At 43.2% G+C, this 21,962-nt stretch overlaps 2 protein-coding genes across 3 annotated transcripts in view; both read left to right on the top strand.

Annotated features, from left to right (window-relative positions):
• The first annotated feature begins 690 nt into the window (after positions 1–690).
• Positions 691–4,464, top strand: LOC110498497 (uncharacterized). Its single transcript, XM_021575148.3, has 3 exons — positions 691–2,234; positions 2,402–2,532; positions 2,725–4,464. The coding sequence occupies exons 1-3, from the start codon at positions 1,958–1,960 to the stop codon at positions 3,898–3,900; spliced, it is 1,584 nt and encodes a 527-aa protein (XP_021430823.3). The 5' UTR covers positions 691–1,957; the 3' UTR covers positions 3,901–4,464.
• Positions 4,465–9,019: 4,555 nt separating this feature from the next.
• The window catches only part of LOC110498540 (uncharacterized), a 40,661-nt gene continuing 27,718 nt past the window's right edge, over positions 9,020–21,962 (top strand). The window contains exons 1-3 of one of the 2 annotated variants that reach the window (XM_021575098.3): positions 9,020–9,514; positions 10,282–10,406; positions 10,594–14,081. In XM_021575098.3, the coding sequence (XP_021430773.3) occupies positions 9,256–9,514; positions 10,282–10,406; positions 10,594–12,039 (1,830 nt within the window). In that variant the 5' untranslated portion in view covers positions 9,020–9,255 and the 3' untranslated portion in view covers positions 12,040–14,081. Of the gene's footprint in view, positions 9,515–10,281; positions 10,407–10,593; positions 14,082–21,962 lie in introns of those variants that run through there. The other variant, XM_090210535.1, reaches the window with a different exon arrangement.

The following is a 21,962-nucleotide window of genomic DNA, read 5'->3' as shown; positions in this document are numbered from 1 at the left end:
CCATTTTAATGTAGTGAACATGGGACTTCCTGGCAACCCTGTTGGAGTCATGTCCAACCGGGACATCAGGAGGGATCAGCCAATCGTGAATAAGAAAATGTAAAAATTCAAAATGGAGATAGCATGGGCAGTGCCATTGAGGCAATCACTGAAGCTATAATGGCACAGATACAAATATGAGTCCTCTACCTATCTCTATGATTTGTCTAGTTCTCTCTGACTTATAACGCAGACGTGGAAGAATGGGAAGAAAGGCGCCAGGCCAAACCTACGTCTCCTGAATATATACCTAGTAATGGTGTTAAAGAGTACAAAACAACTACTGAGTGTGAGACCCTGTCTCCTGTTACAAGTCACCAACGAGGGTGTGACATGGTGTTTGGAAGTGAGCCAGACCAGGATGAAGTACCTGAGGTGACAGGTGTGGTAGAGACTTCCAACGTTTGCCCTGAGAGGTGGATTCTGTTTTTTTGGCCAACCCGTACATTGTTTCAAGCGGAGTAAAGGACAAACTGGGAACTGTACATCTGTCAAAGTTTTGAGAAGTGGAATTGTTTAGCTTTTTTGTGCACCCTCCGCACAGAGGCAGCGGGGAAACTGTGTCACATGTCTCTGGGATCGACATGTGTAGTGCTTTGTTCTTCAGAGCAGGGTGCCACTCAAAAGAGTGATCAATGGGGTAGCGTTGAGTGTAGAGGTGGATCAAATGAAAAATAATATTCCTGGTGTTTGTGACACCCGCTGTTTGGTGAGACGTAGACCCGGTGGCAATGGCAAGACAGAGAATACGGTCTGTCTCGTTGAGCTTTGACACAGAGTTTCTACCTGATACGGTCAGGTTAGGTTATATTTGCTAAACTGTGATGGCATCTGTTCAAAACCCGCTACGGTGCTTTATGTGCTAAGGACTCAGACATATTGCAGCAGTGTGTAGAAAGGAGATCCCGCGATGTGGGAAATGTACAGGAGGGCATAGTCGGAGATGGTGTAAAGTTGGGATAAAGAAAGCAGTCTCCACTGTGGGGGCACCCATGCAACTGGGGATCCAAAGTGCCCTTTGAAGGAGAGACAGGTTGAGATTGCCAGAGTTAGAGTGTCCTATTCTGAGGCAGTGAAGAGAGTATAGGATAGCCCAAGGGTGAGTGATTAGACTGGGAGCCCCCCTGTGAATAAGAGAGAGATCCAGAGAGGATGAGTTTTAGTAAGGTAGGATTTCTTGTGTTTATTGCTATGGTTAATTGTACTGCACTGATGAAGCGTGAATCCCAGAAAATACATGTGGTAGTGGAAGTAGCAGAGACATTTGTGGGTGCAAGAGATCTACATGGGGTTTCGAAGAGTAGGGGTTCCATGCTCCTGGTCAGCTGGCCTGGCGTATGATCTGGTAGGGCTAAAGTAGTGGGATAGGGGGTGGTGCGTTTTTGAGGTATAGTGGTGTATATGTGTAGGGTTATCAGGAACAGGCAACTCCAGTCTTTAGGGACCAGAGTGGTGTCACACTTTTTCTCCATCCCAAACACAGCTGATTAAACTAATTGCATTCTAAACTGAAGGTCATAATTAGTTGATTATTGGAGTCATGTTTGTTAGCTGGGGCAAAAGTGTTACACCAATCAGGTCCCATCCCTGGATTAGATGGTGGTGAGATTAATTCCCCTTTTTGTGTGACAATGTGCAATTCACCCTCCGACCTGTGAAAGGCAGCAATACTTGTATAGTTTGCCGGAAACTTACACAAAGAGTACACGGAAGTCAACAAGAACAATTTCCACGATAGCGTTTTTATTGTTGTTATTTCGACATTTATAAACACCCTGGAACTTAAAATATGATTAATCTAACTGCACAGCATCACGTACTTACCATATGTAGTGTTTAATTGGCGTTGGAGACAGGACTTGGTTGATAGATGTTATCTAGGTAACGCTACCTAGCTATCTGCTAACGTCAGCTAAGCATGGCTAACTGTATGGTTTTCCACACTCAATTAGCCTCCATCATGGAGGTTCTAGCGAATGCAGCCGTGGCAGAGATCTGTAAACTCGTAGACGACGACTATGCAGTGTTTCGTTTGGAAATAACTCAAAGCCAGAAAGAAAACAGGGCATTGCGGAGGAAACTACTGGAACTGAAGGTGGCTCGGGAGCGCGCAGAGAGGACAGTGCGAGAGCGCGTCCTCGCCAGTCGACCCAGTAGTGTCAAGATCCTCGACCGATACAGAGGAATGGCAAGAGGTACATTTTGCAGAAGGCCGAGACTGGGTAGTATATCAGGAAGTTAGAGGTGTTACCTTACATCCTTGCCAATTGTAGACAATGTCAATATTGTACACTATAGTGTTGTGTTGAGCATTGACAGTGCCTAACCTAACCACCTATTTCACCCCCAATCACTCTCTCAGGTGAAGGACATCTCACTGGAGGCCACAGGAGCTTTGTGAAGCCAGCAGGGCACAACACATGGAAAGACGACCAACAAATCACTGTTGATGAGAGGAGTGAAACTTCAACCCAGCATGTTATCGTGATAGAGGTTAGTGTAATAGTGTTGCATAAAAAAATGTGTTACTTGGTAAATTAAATGTGGCCCGTTTATTTCAGAAAGGGTACCCTCAGCTATGTACATCATCATTTATCTGCCAATGGGGAGCTTGTGAGACTTCCCTAGGACATTGTTATCCTGTTCAACTCATGTACCAGTAATAACCTCCTCTCTTCTTGTCAGTCTGCGGATGCAGAGGCTACAGGTCCTGGGGTCAAACAGGAGAGGTCTGAAGGAGAGGAAGACCTACAGCACAGCAGAGACATCCAGGCTGGAGCGCCCCCTGTAGCCACAGAGGACCCCGCCCCAGCGCAGCCCAGGACCCGACACAGCATCAGTGGACTGCAGAACGCTGTCCTCAAGTCAGAGTCTGGCACCGAGACTTTAACTGTAACACACAGGTTCTTACACACAGGATCTGACCATAGATCAGACCCAGAGAGACTAGGGCCACTGGCCTGTCCTCCTGCTCCCGGCTCAGAATATTTACCAGTATTTCACCAGAGCCAGAGGACGGTTAATTCCTGTGGGGATGTTGAGGGTGATGCGTTAGACACTGGCAGTGATGATCCATCTTGTTCTTACGCTACAGAAATAGATCCTGGCAAAATGCCCTTGGGTTTAGAGACACAGACTGATCTGTCTAGAGGTGACTGGAACCGGTACAGTAATAGGTTATACTCTGAAGGGTGCCTAGATAAGAAAGAGGAGGTTATAATGGTAGATGAGGTGAAAGTGGAGGGCGACGCTCCTCCCACATGGAATGCAGATAGTCACCTAGGAGACAGACACTCACAGGGCAGAGATTTCTTAAATTACAGGGGAAGCTTAGAGACAAATCTAAATGTCGTCACCCACTCCTCTTTACATGCGTTCAGGGGTCGTGACCCAGTGTTCACGTCGATGGCACCTTCCGATTCACATAGCGACGTCCTTTTCGATCAGTTATTGAACTCAAACAACATGGCTAGAGCCCAGGCTCAGGGGGAAGGAGCCACATCAGGCAATAGTAAAGAGAAAAGATTCCTCTGCATGTTCTGTCACAAAGGCTTCAGTTGTCCCCAGAAGGTGGAGAGGCACCAGAGGGTCCACACAGGGGAGAAACCCTTCAGCTGTACCCAGTGTGAGAAGAGGTTCTCCCGCCAGGACAACCTAAAGATGCACCAGAGGGTCCACACAGGGGAGAAACCCTTCAGCTGTACCCAGTGTCACATGCGCTTCGCCCTGGCAGGAAACCTGAAGATGCACTTGAAGGTCCACACGGGAGAAAGGCCATTCGCCTGTACGCACTGCGGGAAGAGATTCTCAGAGAGGAGATACCTCAGGATACACCAGCAGAAAAACCATGCCATTCTATGATATAGAAAGTAACCATTCCACTCGATAGCTTCTGACGTTTAGATCAAACCCTGCATTAAAGACAAAGATGAATTTGTCAGCAGAATAGATCCACTGATTACTTTTGACTTATCATAGCTGCCTTTTTTCAGTATAGGACTCAAATGTAATGGGGATGGGTAAACTCTCCATGTTGATAGTGTGTTTATTATCTGTGTGTTCATATATGTCTGTGTCCTCTGCATCACCTCTCTTCCAGGAGGAGAATCCAGAGTGTCGATTTATATATTACACTAGATGACTGATAAGGGGCTCTGCTTTGAAACCGCGCCTCCATCTTGGCACTCCCCCACCCATGTAAAAAAACATTTTGGAAGCTCCAGAAATGCATTTATTAATGTCTACATTTGTTTTTGCCATGTTTATTATAAAACAGACATCTTAATGCATACTTTAAATTATATTGTGTAAGCTAAACATAATTTTTTTGAAAGGAAAATGGAGAAAAAAAAATTATACTTAAGGAAAATGTTAAGGTTCTAATATTACTGTCCCTACTAGGAAAATAAATACTTAAAGCTGCAATATGTAACTTTTTGGTGACCTGACCAAATTCACATAGAAATGTGAGTTATAGATCTGTCATTCTGATTGAAATCAAGTCTAAGAAGAGATCATTTTTGCGTCTTTTACTTTCCGTTTTATACACCGGCTTCAAACAACTGAAAGTATAATATTTTTGGTAATGGAAAATATATTTCACAGTGGTTTAGATGGTAGATTGATTCTCTGCACTATACTTACTTGTTTTGTCACAAATGGAAATTAGGTGAACTATTTAAGCAATAAGGGCAGAGGAAGTGTGGTATATGGCAAATATACCATGGCTAAGGGCTGTTCATATGTGCAACGCAGAGTGCCTGGACACAGTCCTTAGCCATGGTATATTGGCCATATATCACAAACCCCCGAGGTGCCTTATTGCTATTATAAACTGGTTACCAACGTAATTAGAGCAGTAAAAATACATGTTTTGTCATACCTGTGGTATAGGGTCTGAAATACCATGGCTGTCAGCCAATCAGCATTCAGGGCTCGAACCACCCAGTTTATAATTGAATTTGAACAACCAGGAAATGGGGGAGCGATTTCTGCATAGTGCAGCTTTAAATACATGTAATTTTGTCCTTGAAACATTTTAATTGAAAAACTGTAGAACTCCATTCCTTCCTATGGAGGACATGCTCCTTCTGGGGAGTGCCAATATGGCTTACCGGTGGCTTCAAAGCCGCTCACTGGCCAATAGGTCGTTATCAATAAAACGTCACAATAAGATGCAGAGTGTTCGATTTGCCTGCTTGAGGGGCAAGGAGACCCCATCTCTTCTAAAACCATTGACAACTGCGTGCCGTTTTCAAGGGATTGTTAAATAAATGTTAACCTGTCTAGGACTGGGGTTCCGCTAGCGGAAAAGCAATGGAACGAGAGCTACCTCTCGTGTGAATGCGCGTGACTGAGATCGAGTCTGCTGCCAGACCTCTGACTCAATGCCCTCTCATCCGGCCCCCCTTCACAGTAGAAGCCTGAAACAACGTTCGAAAGACGGTTGACATCTAGTGAAAGCCTTAGGAAGTGCAAAATGACCCATATCCCACTGTGTATTCGACAGGGGCTGAGTTCAAAAACTACAAACCTCAGATTTCCCACTTCCGGTTTGTATTTTTTCTTAGGTTTTTGCCTGCCATATGAGTTCTGTTATACTCACAGACATCATTCAAACAGTTTTAGAAACGTCCGAGTGTTTTCTATCCAATACTAATAATGATATGCATATATTAGCATCTGGGACTGAGTAGGAGGCAGTTTACTCTGGGCACGCTTTTCATCCAAAAGTGAAAATGCTGCCCCCTATCCCAAAGAAGTTTTAATTAACTATTTGGTTGTAATATCATCACCTCGTCAGAACTATACATTTCCATGCAAAACAATTGTGCAGATTTAGCTACATCAAAGTTATACAGCCAATATACAGCATGCTTTTAATTATCATTAAACATCAATTGATCATGTCATTTCAGATATTTGATGTTAGCCCACGACATCTCTCAGTAGTGGCCACTATTCATTTGATAATTGCATGATATAAAAGTGAACTATATCTGACAAGTATGAGTGGTTTAGATTAATATCCCATCCTTTGTGGGCTCTGCCAGTCAAGTGGCAGAAGGGCGCACTTGCCGTTGCAATGTTAGCAGATAATGTTTACTTTGCAAGTTTTTCAGTGTATAATCACGATTGCTGCTGACAGACATGATAGGCTATATTGATTGATGAACCAGGTGAAATTGGCTAGCTAGCTAGATAGCAAATAACAGATCACGTCAATATGGCTGGTTAACAAGCCAACTTTCAAATAATTAACTAGATGGCTATATCCAAATAATGTTTGATTTGCGGGCCATCTCTAATGGTGATGACAGTAGTCCGACTGACATCCTTACCAGGGTGAGGATTTGACGATGTCAAGTTAAATGACGCATGTTGTTTGCTTAATTGCCAAATTGGTTATCTGAAAATACAGTGCCTTTTTAAAAAACATTTATTTCACCTTTATTTAACCAGGTAGGCCAGTTGAGCACAAGTTCTCATTTACAACTGCAACCTAGCCAAGATAAAGCAAAGAAGTGCGACACAAACAACAACACAGTGTTACAAATGAAATAAACAAATGTACAGTCAATAACACAATAGAAAAAAAATCCATATACAGTCTGTGCAAATGAGGTAAGATTAGGGAGGTAAGGCAATAAATAGGCCGTAGTGGAGGAATAATTACAATTTAGCAATTAACACTAGTGATAGATGTAGATATGCAGAAGATGAATGTGAAGTTTAGAAGCTTCTGGTGGGCTAATTGACATCATGAGTCAATTGGAGGTGTACTTGTGGATGAATTTCAAGGCCTACCTTCAAACTCGATGCCTCTTTGCGTGACATCATGGGAAAATCAAAAGAAATCAGCCAAGACCTCAGAAAAAAATGGTAGACCTCCACAAGTCTGGTACATCCTTGGGAGCAATTTCCAAATGCCTGAAGGTACCACGTTCATCTGTACAAACAATAGTACGCAAGTATAAACACCATGGGACCACGCATCCGTCATACCGCTCAGGAAGGAGACGCGTTCTGTCTCCTAGAGATGAACGTACTTTGGTGCGAAAAGTGCAAATCAATCCCAGAACAACAACAAAAGACCTTATGAAGATGCTGGAGGAAACAGGTACAAAAGTATCTATATCCATAGTAAAACGAGTCCTATATCAACATAACCTGAAAGGCCGCTCAGCAAGGAAGAAGTCACTGCTCCAAAACTGCCATAAAAAAGCCAGACTACGGTTTGCAACTGCACATGGGGAAAAATATCGTACTTTTTGGAGAAATGTCCTCTGGTCTGATGAAAAAAAATTGGAACTGTTTGGCCACAATGACCATTGTTATGTTTGGAGGGAAAAGGGGGATGCTTGCAAGCCGAAGAAGCACGGGGTGGCAGCATGATGTTGTGTGGTTGCTTTGCTGCAGGAGGGGCTGGTGCACTTCACAAAATAGATGACATCATGAAGCAGGACAATTATGTGAAGCAACATCTCAAGACATCAGTCAGGAAGTTAAAGCTTGGTCACAAATGGATCTTCCAAATGGACAATGACCCCAAGCATACATCCAAAGTTGTGGCAAAATGGCTTAAGGACAACAAAGTCAAGGTATTGGAATGGCCATCACAAAGCCCTGACCTCAATCCTATAAAAAATGTGTGGGCAGAACTGAAAAAGTGTGTGTGAGCAACAAGGCCTACAAACCTGACTTAGTTACACCAGCTCTGTCAGGAGGAATGGGCCAAAATTCACCCAACTTATTGTGGATGGCTATCCAAAACGTTTGACCCAAGTTAAACAATTTAAAAGCACTGCTACCAAATACTAATTGAGTGTATGTAAACTTCTGACCACTGGGAATGTGATGAAAGAAATCAAATCTGAAATAAATTATTATCTCTACTATTATTCTGACATTTCACATTCTTAAAATAAAGTGGTGATCCTAACTGACCTAAGACAGGGAATTGTGACTATGATTAAATGTCAGGAATTGTGAAAAACTGAGTGTAAATGTATTTGGCAAAGGTGTATGTAAACTTCCGACTTCACCTGTATGTGGCTAAATCTAGTGCGCCTACTGCGATGACCAATGAAATAGCTCAAATTACCAATCGAATAGCTCAAATCATGACCCGGCCAGAGCAAAGCTGATACTAGAGAATGAATAACTTTTAAAACCATGACTAGAGAGAGACTGTCAAAGGATATAGCAAAGAGCTGCTGTTTTTATGTGTGTTCATGTCTAAGATTTTATTCAGAAACACAAAACGTGCTTCTCCCTACTTACACTCGCGCTGCAATGAATCAGTAGCGAAGTGTATCGATAGCATTTTTATTATTAGCAACAGCTAGTCATGTTTATTTTAATATCAAGGAATATTTCACTTTGTCTGGTCTTAGGAACAATATACATATGGGCACGAGGTAGATGCGGTGCGACTCGGCATCAAGTGGAATACAGTGTCCCCTCTCTCTGGTCAGTCTCACAGGAAGAACAGAAAGAGAGAGCTGGAAGAGAAGGAGAGAACTGGAACCGCAAGAGGCCAACCCTCTGCTACTCTCTCCCTCCCTTCGCTGAGACTAATGCCTTGTTCAAAACAACTAGGAACTCGGAAATCCCTCTGACTTCAGTGCATTCTATACAACTAGGAACTGAAAAAAACTAGATCCGAATAGGGAAAATCGTTTTGAACAGTCATCCTACTAGGATTTCCAAGCCAGAAACTCGGGCATCTTCTAGAGCTCTGACTTTTAGACCTGAAGGTCACTGAAGTTATGATTTCATCTCTAGTTCCCAGTTGTCTTGAAAGCACCATGAGTACCATCAGTCCCGTAAAATAGTAAAGCAAATTATTTGCAAATTGTATCCACGATGAACAGTTTAATTAGGTATGGTTCAACTTTAGAACTACCCTATTTCTGTTCCACACTCCAGTCGGTGGCGGTAATGCATCACTAAAGTTGGTTGCCAACCGCCATTTAAAAACCACTGAAGAAGTGTAAACGGAAGTGAACAGTGACAAAGACAAATTTCCACGTTAGCATTTATATTGTTATTTAGACATGTATTACACCATGGAACTCAGAATATGAGTCATTTAACTGCAGAGTATCATAAACGTATCCCAGGTAGTCTTTAATTCTCGTTGTAGACGGGCCTTGGTTGATCGATCTGTTATCTAAGTAACGCTAACTATCTAGCTGCTAATGTTAGCTAACAATGGCTAACTGTATGGTTTTTCACACTCAAATAGCCTCCATCATGGAGGTGTTAGCGAATGCAGCTGTGGCAGAGGTCTGTAAACTGGTAGACGATGACTATGCAGTGTTTCGTTTGGAAATAACTCAAAGCCAGAAAGAAAACAGCGCATTGCGAAGGAAAGTACAGCTACTCGAACTGAAGATGGTACGGGAGCGCATCCTCGCCACTCGCCCCGGTAGTGTCAAAATCCTTGACCGATACAGAGGAATGGCAAGAGGTACAGTTTGCCGAGGTTGAGGGGCCTGTCGCCCAGTTCACATCTGCACATGTTTGACTTTAGATGTGTTAACCATTGTCCAGAAACCTGATGTTACATTTCATGACATTGGAGACCACGCCAAATGAGCGTTTGAATCAGGAAAGTTCTCTCTCAGGACCTCGACAAGCCAGAATGCTGAATAAAATACTTTTATTTATTTTGCCTGATGTCTGTGCAGGTGGTCCTTTTGCAGGTAGGAATGTTAGACAATATATCCAAAGAAATTATGATTATGTCAACTTTTTAAAATATGAATGCACTTCCAGCACATTTATCACCCATAGCGGTAAAGTAACATAAAATAACTGTATTCAACATACTGGCTTGTAAAGGTCGTGAGAATAAACGTTCCTTATCCAAACGCTCATTTGTGCCTTTAGTAGAATTCAATGTAATTCGACATAGTTTCCAGGCTAAGTTAACTGGAATTGGGTCTTGGTCAGTTTTTTGTTAGTATGCAATAATTCTCCTTTAGTTCACTTGCAGAAAGACCCACTATCATATCATAATCGGAAAACATTTACTGCATTAAAAAGCAATATGATGCATGGAACATAATAAATCAATCTATAAATGGTATATCAAGAAGTTGTGCGAAGCGTTACCTTACATTCTTGCCAATTCTACACACTGTCAAAACGGTCAATAGTGTAGTATAAGTATTAAGCATTGACAGTAGATAACCTAACCACCTCTTTTCCTCCCAATCACTCTCTCTGGTGAAGGAAATCTCACTGGAGGCCACAGGAGCTTTGTGAAGCCAGCGGGACACAACACATGGAGAGATGACCAACCAATCACTGTTGATGAGGGGAGTGGAACCTCAACCAAGAATGTTATCGTGATAGAGGTTAATGTAATAGTATTACAGTACATCAAATGTGGCCAGTTTATTTCAGAAAAACTCCTCAGATATTTGCTTGCTTACATGTACATCCTCATTTATCTGCCATATGGGAGCTTGTGAGACTTCCCTATGACATTATTATTCAATTCTACTCATTTACTGGTAACAACTTCCCCTCTTCTTGTGTCAGTCTGCAAATGCAGAGGCTGCAGGTTCTGGGGTCAAGCTGGAGAGATCTGAAGGAGATGAGGACCCGCTGCACAGCAGAGACATCCAGACTGGAGCAGCTCATGGAGTGGCACTCCCTGTAGCCACCGAGGACCTCACCACTACTGCTGCGCCCCAGACCAGGACCCGATGCAGCATCACGGAGGTCAGTGGAACGCCGAACGCCGTCCTCAAGGCAGAGACGGAGACAGAAACAGAGACTTTAATTGTAACACAAAGGCTATTACACACAGGATCTAACCACCAATCAGACCCCGAGAGACTGGACTGTCTTCCTGCTCCACACTCAGAGCATTTAATGGTATTTCACCAGAGGCAGGGGACAGTTAATTCCCGTGGAGATGGTGATACATTAGACACTGGCGTCGATGATCTGTCTTGTTCTTACGCTACAGAGATGGACCCTGGCAACATGCCCTTGGGTTTAGAGACCCAGACTGATCTGTCTAGAGGGGACTGGAACCGGTACAGTAGTAGTGTATACTCTGAAGGGTGCCTAGATGAGAAAGGGGATGTTATAGTGGTAGATGAGGTGACTGTGAAAGTAGAGGGCGACGCTCCTCCCACATGGAATGCAAATAGTCACTTAGGAGATGAACACTCACAGGACAGAGATTTCTTAGATTACAGGGGAAATCTAAATGTCGCCACCCACTCCCCTTTACACACGTTCAGGGATCGCGACCCAGTGTCCACATCAATGGCACCTTCCGATTCACACGGCCATGTGATTTTTGATCAGGTATTACATTTAAACGATAGGGCTGTAGCCCAGGCTCGTGGAGGGGGAGCAACAACGGTCGGGAAAGAGAAACTGGCTAACTGGAATGCAGACGAGACTCACTTAGGAGAAGGACACTCGCAGGGCAACACTAGTGACTTCTTAGATTACAGGGAAAGTTTAGGGACAAATCTAAATGTCGCAACCCACTCCCCGTTACACACAGTGTCCATGTCGATGGAACCTTCCGATTTGCACGGCCGTGTTTTTTCCAATCAGGTATTGAACTCAAACGACGAAAGGGCCAAGGCGCGGAGAGGGGGAGCAACAATGGGCGGAAAAGAGAAGCGGTTCCTCTGCATGTTCTGTAACAAAGGCTTCAGCTGCTCCCAGAAGGTGGAGATCCACCAGAGGGTCCACACAGGGGAGAAACCCTTCAGCTGTACCCAGTGTCACATGTGCTTCACCCATGCTGGCAACCTGAAGAGGCACCAGAGGGTCCACACAGGGGAGAAACCTTTCAGCTGTGCCCAGTGTCATATGTGCTTCGCTCAGACTGGTGACCTGAAGAGGCACCAGAGAGTCCACACTGGAGAGAGGCCGTACGCCTGTACGCACTGTGGGAAGAAGTTCTCAGAGAGGAGCTACCTCAGGATACACCAGCAGAAAAACCATCCCACTCTATAACATAGAAAGTAACCATTCCACTCGATAGCTTCTGATGTTTAGATCAAATCCTGCATTAAAGACAAAAAATAATTTTAATTGTTGTCAGCAGAAAAGATCCACAGATGAATTTGGAGTAACGAGAGTAAGATTTCAGTGTTGAATATTCGTGGGTAGAATATTGCATCCAGACATTGTTTCAAATACAGTGAGGGAAATAAGTATTTTGATCCCCTGCTGATTTTGTATGTTTGCCCACTGACAAAGAAATGATCAGTCTATAATTTTAATGGTAGGTTTATTTGAACAGTGAGAGACAGAATAACAACAAAAAAATCCAGAAAAACGCAGGTCAAAAATGTTATAAACTGATTTGCATTTTAATGAGAGAAATAAGTATTTGACCCCTCTGCAAAACATGACTTAGTACTTGGTGGCAAAACCCTTGTTGGCAATCACAGAGGTCAGACGTTTCTTGTAGTTGGCCACCAGGTTTGCACACATCTCAGGAGGGATTTTGTCCCACTCCTCTTTGCAGATCTTCTCCAAGTCATTAAGATTTCGAGGCTGACGTTTGGCAACTCGAACCTTCAGCTCCCTCCACAGATTTTCTATGGGATTAAGGTCTGAAGACTGGCTAGGCCACTCCAGGACCTTAATGTGCTTCTTCTTGAGCCACTCCTTTGTTGCCTTGGCCGTGTGTTTTGGGTCATTGTCATGCTGGAATATCCATCCACGACCCATTTTCAATGCCCTGGCTGAGGGAAGGAGGTTCTCACCCAAGATTTGACGGTACATTGCCCTGTCCATCGTTCCTTTGATGCGGTGAAGTTGTCCTGTCCCCTTAGCAGAAAAACACCCCCAAAGCATAATGTTTCCACCTCCATGTCTGACGGTGGGGATGGTGTTCTTGGGGTCATAGGCAGCATCCCTCCTCCTCAAAACACGGCGAGTTGAGTTGATGCCAAAGAGCTCCATTTTGGTCTCATCTGATCACAACACTTTCACCCAGTTGTCCTCTGAATCATTCAGATGTTCATTGGCAAACTTCAGACGACCATGTATATGTGCTTTCTTGAGTAGGGGGAACTTGCGAGCGCTGCAGGATTTCAGTCCTTCACGGCGTAGTGTGTTACCAATTGTTTTCTTGGTGACTATGGTCCCAGCTGCCTTGAGATCATTGACAAGATCCTCCTGTGTAGTTCTGGGCTGATTCCTCACCGTTCTCATGATTATTGCAACTCCACGAGGCGAGATCTTGCATGGGGCCCCAGGCCGAGGGAGATTGACAGTTCTTTTGTGTTTCTTCCATTTGCGAATAATCGCACCAACTGTTGTCACCTTCTCATCAAGCTGCTTGGCGATGGTCTTGTAGCCCATTCCAGCCTTGTGTAGGTCTACAATCTTGTCCCTGACATCCTTGGCGAGCTCTTTGGTCTTGGCCATGATGGAGAGTTTAGAATCGGATTGATTGATTCTGTGGACAGGTGTCTTTTATACAGTTAACAAGCTGAGATTAGGAGCATTCCCTTTAAGAGTGTGCTCCTAATCTCAGCTCGTTACCTGTATAAAAGGCACCTGGGAGCCAGAAATCTTTCTGATTGAAAGGGGGTCAAATTCTTTTTTCTCTCATTAAAATGCAAATCAATTTCAATCAATTTATATCATTTTTGACATGCTTTTTCTGGATTTTTTGTTATTCTGTCTCTCACTGTTCAAATAAACCTACCATTAAAATTATAGACTGATAATTTCTTTGTCAGTGGGCAAACGTGCAAAATCAGCAGGGAATCAAATACTTTTTTCCTCACTGTATAAGCCTAAAATGTCTGTTACATATTGTGTTTGTACTGCGTAGGTTATATAACTATTTAATTACTTCCATTCAACTTCTACTACTTTTTCCCAATACACTTTTAATGAGAAAATGATTTCATTTATGCAGTTTATCAAGTTCATGATCATTTTTATTTGAGGTATGTGTATACTGTATGTTTTCATATGGTGTATTTACAACTTGTTCATCTTTAATAAACACAAAATTTTCATTCTAAGACTTTCACGTCACATCTGATCTCACCCTATTCTGCAAACACCGACAGCGCTTTTGAACCAATATACACTTACTAAATATACACTACAATTCAAAAGTTGTTGGTCACTTACAAATGTTTTTGGAAGAAAAGCACTTTTTTTGTCCACTGAAATAACATCAAATTGATCAGAAATACAGTGTAGACATAGTTCATGTTGTAAATGAATATTGTAGCTGGAAACTGATTTAATGGAATATCTACGTAGGTGTACAGAGGTCCATTATCAGCAACCATCAGTCCTGTGTTCCAATGGCACGTTGTGTTAGCTAATCCAAGTGTATCATTTAAAAGGCTAATTAATCATTAGAAAACACTTCTGCAATTGTTAGCACAGCTGAAAACTGTTTCGCTGATTAAATAAGCAATAAAACTAGCCGCCTTTAGACTAGTTTAGTATCTGGAGCATCAGCATTTGTCGGTTCAGTTACTGGCTCAAAATGGCCAGAATCAAAGCACTTTCTTCTGAAACTCGTCAGTCTATTCTTCTTCTGAGAAATGAAGGCAATTCCGTGTGAGAAATTGGCAAGAAACTAAAGATCCCATACAACGCTGTGTACTACTCCCTTCACAGAACAGCGCAAACAGGCTCTAACCAGAATAGAAAGAGTGGGAGGCCCCGGTTCACGACTGAGCAAGAGGACAAGTACAGTGCCTTGCGAAAGTATTCGGCCCCCTTGAACTTTGCGACCTTTTGCCACATTTCAGGCATCAAACATAAAGATATAAAACTGTATTTTTTTGTGAAGAATCAACAACAAGTGGGACACAATCATGAAGTGGAACGACATTTATTGGATATTTCAAACTTTTTTAACAAATCAAAAACTGAAAAATTGTGCGTGCAAAATTATTCAGCCCCCTTAAGTTAATACTTTGTAGCGCCACCTTTTGCTGCGATTACAGCTGTAAGTCGCTTGGGGTATGTCTCTATCAGTTTTGCACATCGAGAGACTGAAATTTTTTCCCATTCCTCCTTGCAAAACAGCTCGAGCTCAGTGAGGTTGGATGGAGAGCATTTGTGAACAGCAGTTTTCAGTTCTTTCCACAGATTCTCGATTGGATTCAGGTCTGGACTTTGACTTGGCCATTCTAACACCTGGATATGTTTATTTTTGAACCATTCCATTGTAGATTTTGCTTTATGTTTTGGATCATTGTCTTGTTGGAAGACAAATCCCAGTCTCAGGTCTTTTGCAGACTCCATCAGGTTTTCTTCCAGAATGGTCCTGTATTTGGCTCCATCCATCTTCCCATCAATTTTAACCTTCTTCCCTGTCCCTGCTGAAGAAAAGCAGGCCCAAACCATGATGCTGCCACCACCATGTTTGACAGTGGGCATGGTGTGTTCAGGGTGATGAGCTGTGTTGCTTTTACGCCAAACATAACGTTTTGCATTGTTACCAAAAAGTTCAATTTTGGTTTCATCTGACCAGAGCACCTTCTTCCACATGTTTGGTGTGTCTCCCAGGTGGCTTGTGGCAAACTTTAAACAACACTTTTTATGGATATCTTTAAGAAATGGCTTTCTTCTTGCCACTCTTCCATAAAGGCCAGATTTGTGCAATATACGACTGATTGTTGTCCTATGGACAGAGTCTCCCACCTCAGCTGTAGATCTCTGCAGTTCATCCAGAGTGATCATGGGCCTCTTGGCTGCATCTCTGATCAGTCTTCTCCTTGTATGAGCTGAAAGTTTAGAGGGACGGCCAGGTCTTGGTAGATTTGCAGTGGTCTGATACTCCTTCCATTTCAATATTATTGCTTGCACAGTGCTCCTTGGAAGGAACACAAGGAACACACCTGCCTGGTGTGTTCCTTGTTCTTCATGATGCTCTCTGCGCTTTTAACGGACCTCTGAGACTATCACAGTGCAGGTGCATTTATACGGAGACTTGATTGCACACAGGTGGATTGTATTTATCATCATTAGTCATTTAGGTCAACATTGGATCATTCAGAGATCCTCACTGAACTTCTGGCGAGAGTTTGCTGCACTGAAAGTAAAGGGGCTGAATAATTTTGCACGCCCAATTTTTCAGTTTTTGATTTGTTAAAAAAGTTTGAAATATCCAATAAATGTCGTTCCACTTCATGATTGTGTCCCACTTGTTGTTGATTCTTCACAAAAAAATACAGTTTTATATCTTTGTTTGAAGCCTGAAATGTGGCAAAAGGTCGCAAAGTTCAATGGGGCCGAATACTTTCGCAAGGCACTGTACTTTAGAGTGTCTAGTTTGAGAAACAGACGCCTCACAAGTCCTCAACTGGCATCTTCATTAAATAGCACCCGCAAAACACGAGTCTCAACGTCAACAGTGAAGAGGCGACTCCAGTATGCTGGCCTTCTAGGCAGAGTTCCTCTGTCCAGTGTCTGTGTTCCCCAAGTCGCCTCTTCACTGTTGACGTTGAGACTGGTGTTTTGTGGGTACTATTTAATGAAGCTGCCAGTTGAGGACTTGTGAGGCGTCTGTTTCTCAAACTAGACTAATGTACTTGTCCTCGGCTAGCGATTCTCTGGTCCTGTAGCCCTATAGTTCTGATTCAGAGAGACTGATGGCGCCTGAGGTTGACCCCCTTACCGATGCTGCCTTTAGCCTGCCTTCTATAGGATCTATCAACTGGAACATGAACCCTGTGACAATTGACACTCCCTGGCCTTCATCCTCCTCACACTCTCCTTATGTTAAACCAGACCTCAGACAATGCCAGTGCCTCATCACTAAATGGCTACACAAGCCCATTGACAAGTGACAGTAGTAGTAATGCTATCAGTAGATCCGGTGGCCATGATAAGCACTTCCTGTGTTTGTTGTGTGGGAAAGCCTTCTGTTTCCCCAAACAGGTGGAGATCCACCAGAGGATGCACATGGAGAAAAATCTTTTGGCCTGTGTGAGAATATGTTCTCCCACCAGCACCAGCTGAAGATGCACCTGTAAGTCCATAAGGGAGAGAGACCATTTGCCTGTACACACTGCTGGAAGAGGTTCTCAGAGAGGCGCTACCTCAGGATACACCAGCAGAAAATGCACACAGTCCATGTATAGAGTATAGTGACATAGTACTAGTTAGTTTGTTTGTAGTTAATTCTGTTGGTTTAGGATGTAGTAGGGAACTGGATGAGATTAACTGAGGAAAGAATGAGTATGATGAGACAGAGTAGATGATTGTGATGGTTGGTGTGATGGTGTCTGTAAAAATGCTTCACTGATGAAGAGTGACAACCTTGTCCTGTTTGATGGTCATGTTTTATAATGAGGAATTGAGTGCCTATGTTTACTTGACATTAAGTAGTGTGTAATGTAATGACAGTGTTAAATATGAATTTGATCAAAAGCGAGGGTACCAGATTTATGGAAAAGGTCAAGTGTTACCATAGTGAGAATGGTTGTTCTACTAGTCACGTATCGTTTTGTGCAATAAAAGTACGGTACTTCATGTTGTGAGCGTAGGACTATTTTGTTGAAATTAAGGTTTTCCTTATCTCAGTTGAACCAAAACATACTTAATTTGAGTCAACACATTGCCATTCTTTTTTAGAATCTCCAATGACTCCATATTGTTTGGTACTTGAATCAGTGTTAGAGATGTGTTTGACTGTGGTTAACATTTTATCATGTCATGTTTCTGTGTGTACAGTGAAGAGTTTCTTATATAAACCTTCATGCTTTTCTGTTCAATTTGTCTTTGCAGTCCATGAGGACCTGCTGATATCCGGTGTTGCTGGCACTTGAGGAGCGGGACACTAATCTGGACCCCTATAAGAAATCCAGCTATGCCCTCAGACGAACCATCAAACAAGCAAAGTGTTGATACAGGATTAAGATTGAATCGTACTACACCTTCTCTGACGCTCGTCGGATGTGGCAGGGCTTGGAAACTATTACGGACTACAAAGGGAAACCCAGCCGCGAGCTGCCCAGTGACGCAAGCCTACCAGACGAGCTAAAAGCCTTTTATGCTCGCTTCAAGGCAAGCAATACATAAGCATGCACGAGATTACCAGCTGTTCTGGATGACTGTGTGATAATGCTCTCTGTAGCTGATGTGAGCAAGATCTTTAAACAGGTCAACGTTCACAAAGACACGGGGCCAGATGGATTACCAGGACGTGTACTCAAAGCATGCGCAGACCAACTGGCAAGTGTCTTCACTGACATTTTCAATCTCTCCCTGACTGAGTCTGTAATACCTACATGTTTCAAGCAGACCACCATGGTTCCTGTGCCCAAGGAAGTAAAGGTAACCTGCCTAAATGATTACCGCCCCGTAACAATCACGTCGGTAGCCATGATGTGCTTTGAAAGGCTGGTCATGGCTCCCATCAACAGCATCATCACGGATACCCTAGACCCACTCCAATTCGCATACTGCCCCAACAGATCCACAGATGATGCAATCTCAATCGTACTCCACACTGCCCTTTCCCACCTGGACAAAAGGAACACCTATGTAAGAATGCTATTCATTGACTCATTGTGCCCACGAAGCTCATCACTAAGCTAAGGACCCTGGGACTAAACACCTCCTTCTGCAACTGGATCCTGGACTTCCTGACGGGCCGCCCCCAGGTAGTAAGGGTAGGCAACAACACGTCTGCCGCTCTGATCCTCAACACTGGGGCCCCTCAGTGGTGTGTACTTAGTCCCCTCCTGTACTCCCTGTTCACCCACGACTGCGTGGCCAAACACTATCATTAAGTTTGCTGATGACACAACAGTGGAAGGCCTGATCACCGACAACAATGAGACAGCCTATAGGGACGAGGTCAGAGAACTGTCAGTGTGGTGCCAGGACAACAACCTCTCCCTCAATGTGAGCAAGACAAAGGAGCTGATCGTGGACTACAGGACAATTTGGGCCGAACAGGCTCCCGTTAACATCAACGGGGCTGTAGTGGAGCGGTTCAAGAGTTTCAAGTTCCTTGGTGTCCAAATCACCAATGATCTATTATGGTCCTAACACACCAAGACAGTCGTGAAGAGGGCATGACAAAACCTTTTCCCTCTCAGGAGACTGAAAAGATTTGGTATGAGTCCCTAGATCTTCAAAAAGTTCTACAGCTGCACCATCGAGATCATCCTGACCGGTAGCATCACCGCCTGGTATGGCATCTGACCGTAAGGCGCTACAGAGGGTAGTGCGTACGGCCCAGTACATCATTGGGGTCAAGCTTCCTGCTATCCAGGACCTATATAATAGGTTGTTTCAGAGGAAAGCCCATAAAATGGTCAGAGACTCCAGTCACCCAAGTCATTGACTGTTTTCTTTGCTACAGAACAGCAAGATGTACCGGAGTGCCAAGACTAGGACCAAAAGGCTCCTCAACAGCTTCTACCCCCAAGCCATAAGACTGCTGAACAATTAATCAAACAGCCACGGGATTATTACATTGACCCCCCCCCCTCCATTTGTTTTATTGCTACTTGCTGTTTATTATCTATGCATAGTCACTTCACCCCTACCTACATGTACAAATTGCCTCTAACCTGTACCCCCGCACACTGACTCTGTACCGCTACCCCTTGTATATAGCCTTGTTATTGTTATGTTATTGTGTTACTTATTTTTTACTTTAGTTTGTTTGGTAAATGTTTGTTTTTTTAATTTAAAACTTGTTTACTCCTTTTTTCTCCCCAATTTTGTGGTATCCAATTGGTAGTAGTTACAGTCTTGTCTCATCGCGGCAACTCCTGTATGGACTCGTGAGAGGCGAAGGTCGTGAGCCAAGCATCCCCCGAAACACAACCCAACCTAGCCGCACTGCTTCTTGACACAACGCACATCCAACCCGGAAGCCAGTCGCACCAATGTGTTGGAGGAAACACTGTACACCTGGCGACCTGGTCAGCGTGCACTGTGCCCGGCCCACCACAGGAGTCGCTAGTGCGCGATGAGACAAGGATATCCCTGCTGGCCAAACCCTCCCTAACCCGGACGACGCTAGGCCAATTTTGTCGCGGCCATCTGCGACAGAGCCTGGGCTCGAACCCAGATTCTCTAGTGGCACAGCTAGACCACTGCGCCACCCGGGAGGCCCTTGTAAATATTTTCTTAACTCTTCTTGAAATGCACTGTTGGTTAAGGGCTTGTAAGTAAGCATTTCAAGGTAACTTGTTGTATTTGGCGCATGTGACAAATAAAGTTTGATTTGATTTTCCTCTCCTGAAAACCCTGAGCAGTCGAGAGATGGTGAACTCTCAGAAATTGAACCTGAGAAAAATGATTTGTAAGATCCTGCGCTGAGGTGAGGTGAAGGCTTCCAAGCCTCAACCGAATCACCAGGAAAATACTAGAGATGACTTGGGCCCAGTGGGAGTACAATTCTTGAAGAGCATGCTAACAGATACATTGTGATATAGCTAGTTAGCATTGGCTTGCGAAACTAGCTCTAACTTCCATACTGGACATAAAAATGGTATCCACTAGTTCATCTGCCTGGGGAAGTAGTATCCTGAAGTATCCCTTTAAATTGTACTGTACAGATGGAATGGAAATCCCAGAAGATTGATTTGGTAGAAGCAGCAGAGAAGTTTTTGGGTGTCATATTTGAATGTAGAAGGAACTACGGGGGTTTTGAGAGAAGGGGTTCCAGCCTCCCAGACTGATGGTGTTGATGTAGGACCTGTTAGGGCCAAAGTAGTGTGAAGGGGTGGTGGAGTGTGTTGGCGGATAATGCTATATAGAGAGCAATTTTAATGGTGTCTTTTCATAGGCACTAACACCCTCCATGGTTTGTTGTACAAAGCCTATAGGGAAATTAATGGAGTTTTTGTAGGGGTTTTGGATAAATGCCGGAAATAAGGTCTGTGGTAAACACAGGTTGTGTCTGAATACCCATACCAGTGTACTATATACTTAAACTGCGTGGTATGTACTCATCTCAGTGCTAGAGGCGTCACTACAGACCCTGGTTCGATTCCAGGTTGTATCACAACCAGCCGTGATTGGGAGTCCCAAAGGGCGGCGCACAATTGGCCCAGCGTCGTCCGGGTTAGGCCATCATTGTAAATAATAATTTGTTCTTAACAGACTTGCCTAGTTAAATAAAGGTATAAAACAAATTGTCTCATACTATTTATGACAATGTTTATTAAAAAGTATGCGTTATGCCACAGCCGTAGCGTACTCCTTTGATATGGCTTCGCAGATATAAACCAGAAAGTGAATCCTCAAAAATCTCTGGATACACAGTTCTAAATCTAAATATCATCCCTATTTATAAATCTGTTTTCAAATATGTTCAATTCAATGGTCATGATAATTTTAAGGACAACAAAACACACATTACATTTTAACAGAGACTCTTTGCTCGTCTTCTTTGCCAACTTAAAAAAAATATTGTTTTACTTCCAGAGAACTATGATATCTCAATGTCCTCCTTTTTTTCCAGCGTGAATGCATTGTTGGTGTGAAATGTCCAAAAAGTTTACAATTCATCCATACTATGTGAGAAGCCGAAATGACTATGACATCCAGGCATTTCAAGCGTACAACATTTTCAAAATGTCACATACTATAAAACAAAACAAAAATCACATACTCAAACGGCCTTTCTATTTAGGATGTAGTATGGGTATTTGGATACAACCACTGGCTTAGATCTTAAACGTTTTGTTCTATGACAATCTTAATCAGCTAACATCAAGACCTAAAATGTACTTTTTATTCCACCAGCCACTGGCAGGTACAGGAAAAAAATCTACCAGCCACTCAGATTTTTTTTATCAGTCAAATTATTTTGGGGCCTTAATTACATACAAAAAAAAAATTAACGGATGACCATGCTTTGTAATGTTTCTAATACAAATGTATTAGTAAGAAGTAACGTGGTATATTACTAAATTTCA

The sequence above is a fragment of the Oncorhynchus mykiss genome, chromosome 19, assembly GCF_057628025.1.
Source record: "Oncorhynchus mykiss isolate SJ-2025 chromosome 19, ASM5762802v1, whole genome shotgun sequence".
NCBI lineage: Eukaryota > Metazoa > Chordata > Actinopteri > Salmoniformes > Salmonidae > Oncorhynchus > Oncorhynchus mykiss.
Note: the sequence above shows the minus strand (reverse complement) of the source record. Positions and strands in the feature narration are given on the sequence as shown.

Bases quoted from the DNA above. Each gene is read 5' to 3' on its own strand.
- LOC110498497 (XM_021575148.3), top strand. From the start codon at position 1,958: ATGGCTAACTGTATGGTTTTCCACACTCAATTAGCCTCCATCATGGAG. The intron at 2,235-2,401 runs GTACATTTTGCA...TCACTCTCTCAG, and splicing joins ATACAGAGGAATGGCAAGAG to GTGAAGGACATCTCACTGGA. The intron at 2,533-2,724 runs GTTAGTGTAATA...TCTTCTTGTCAG, and splicing joins AGCATGTTATCGTGATAGAG to TCTGCGGATGCAGAGGCTAC.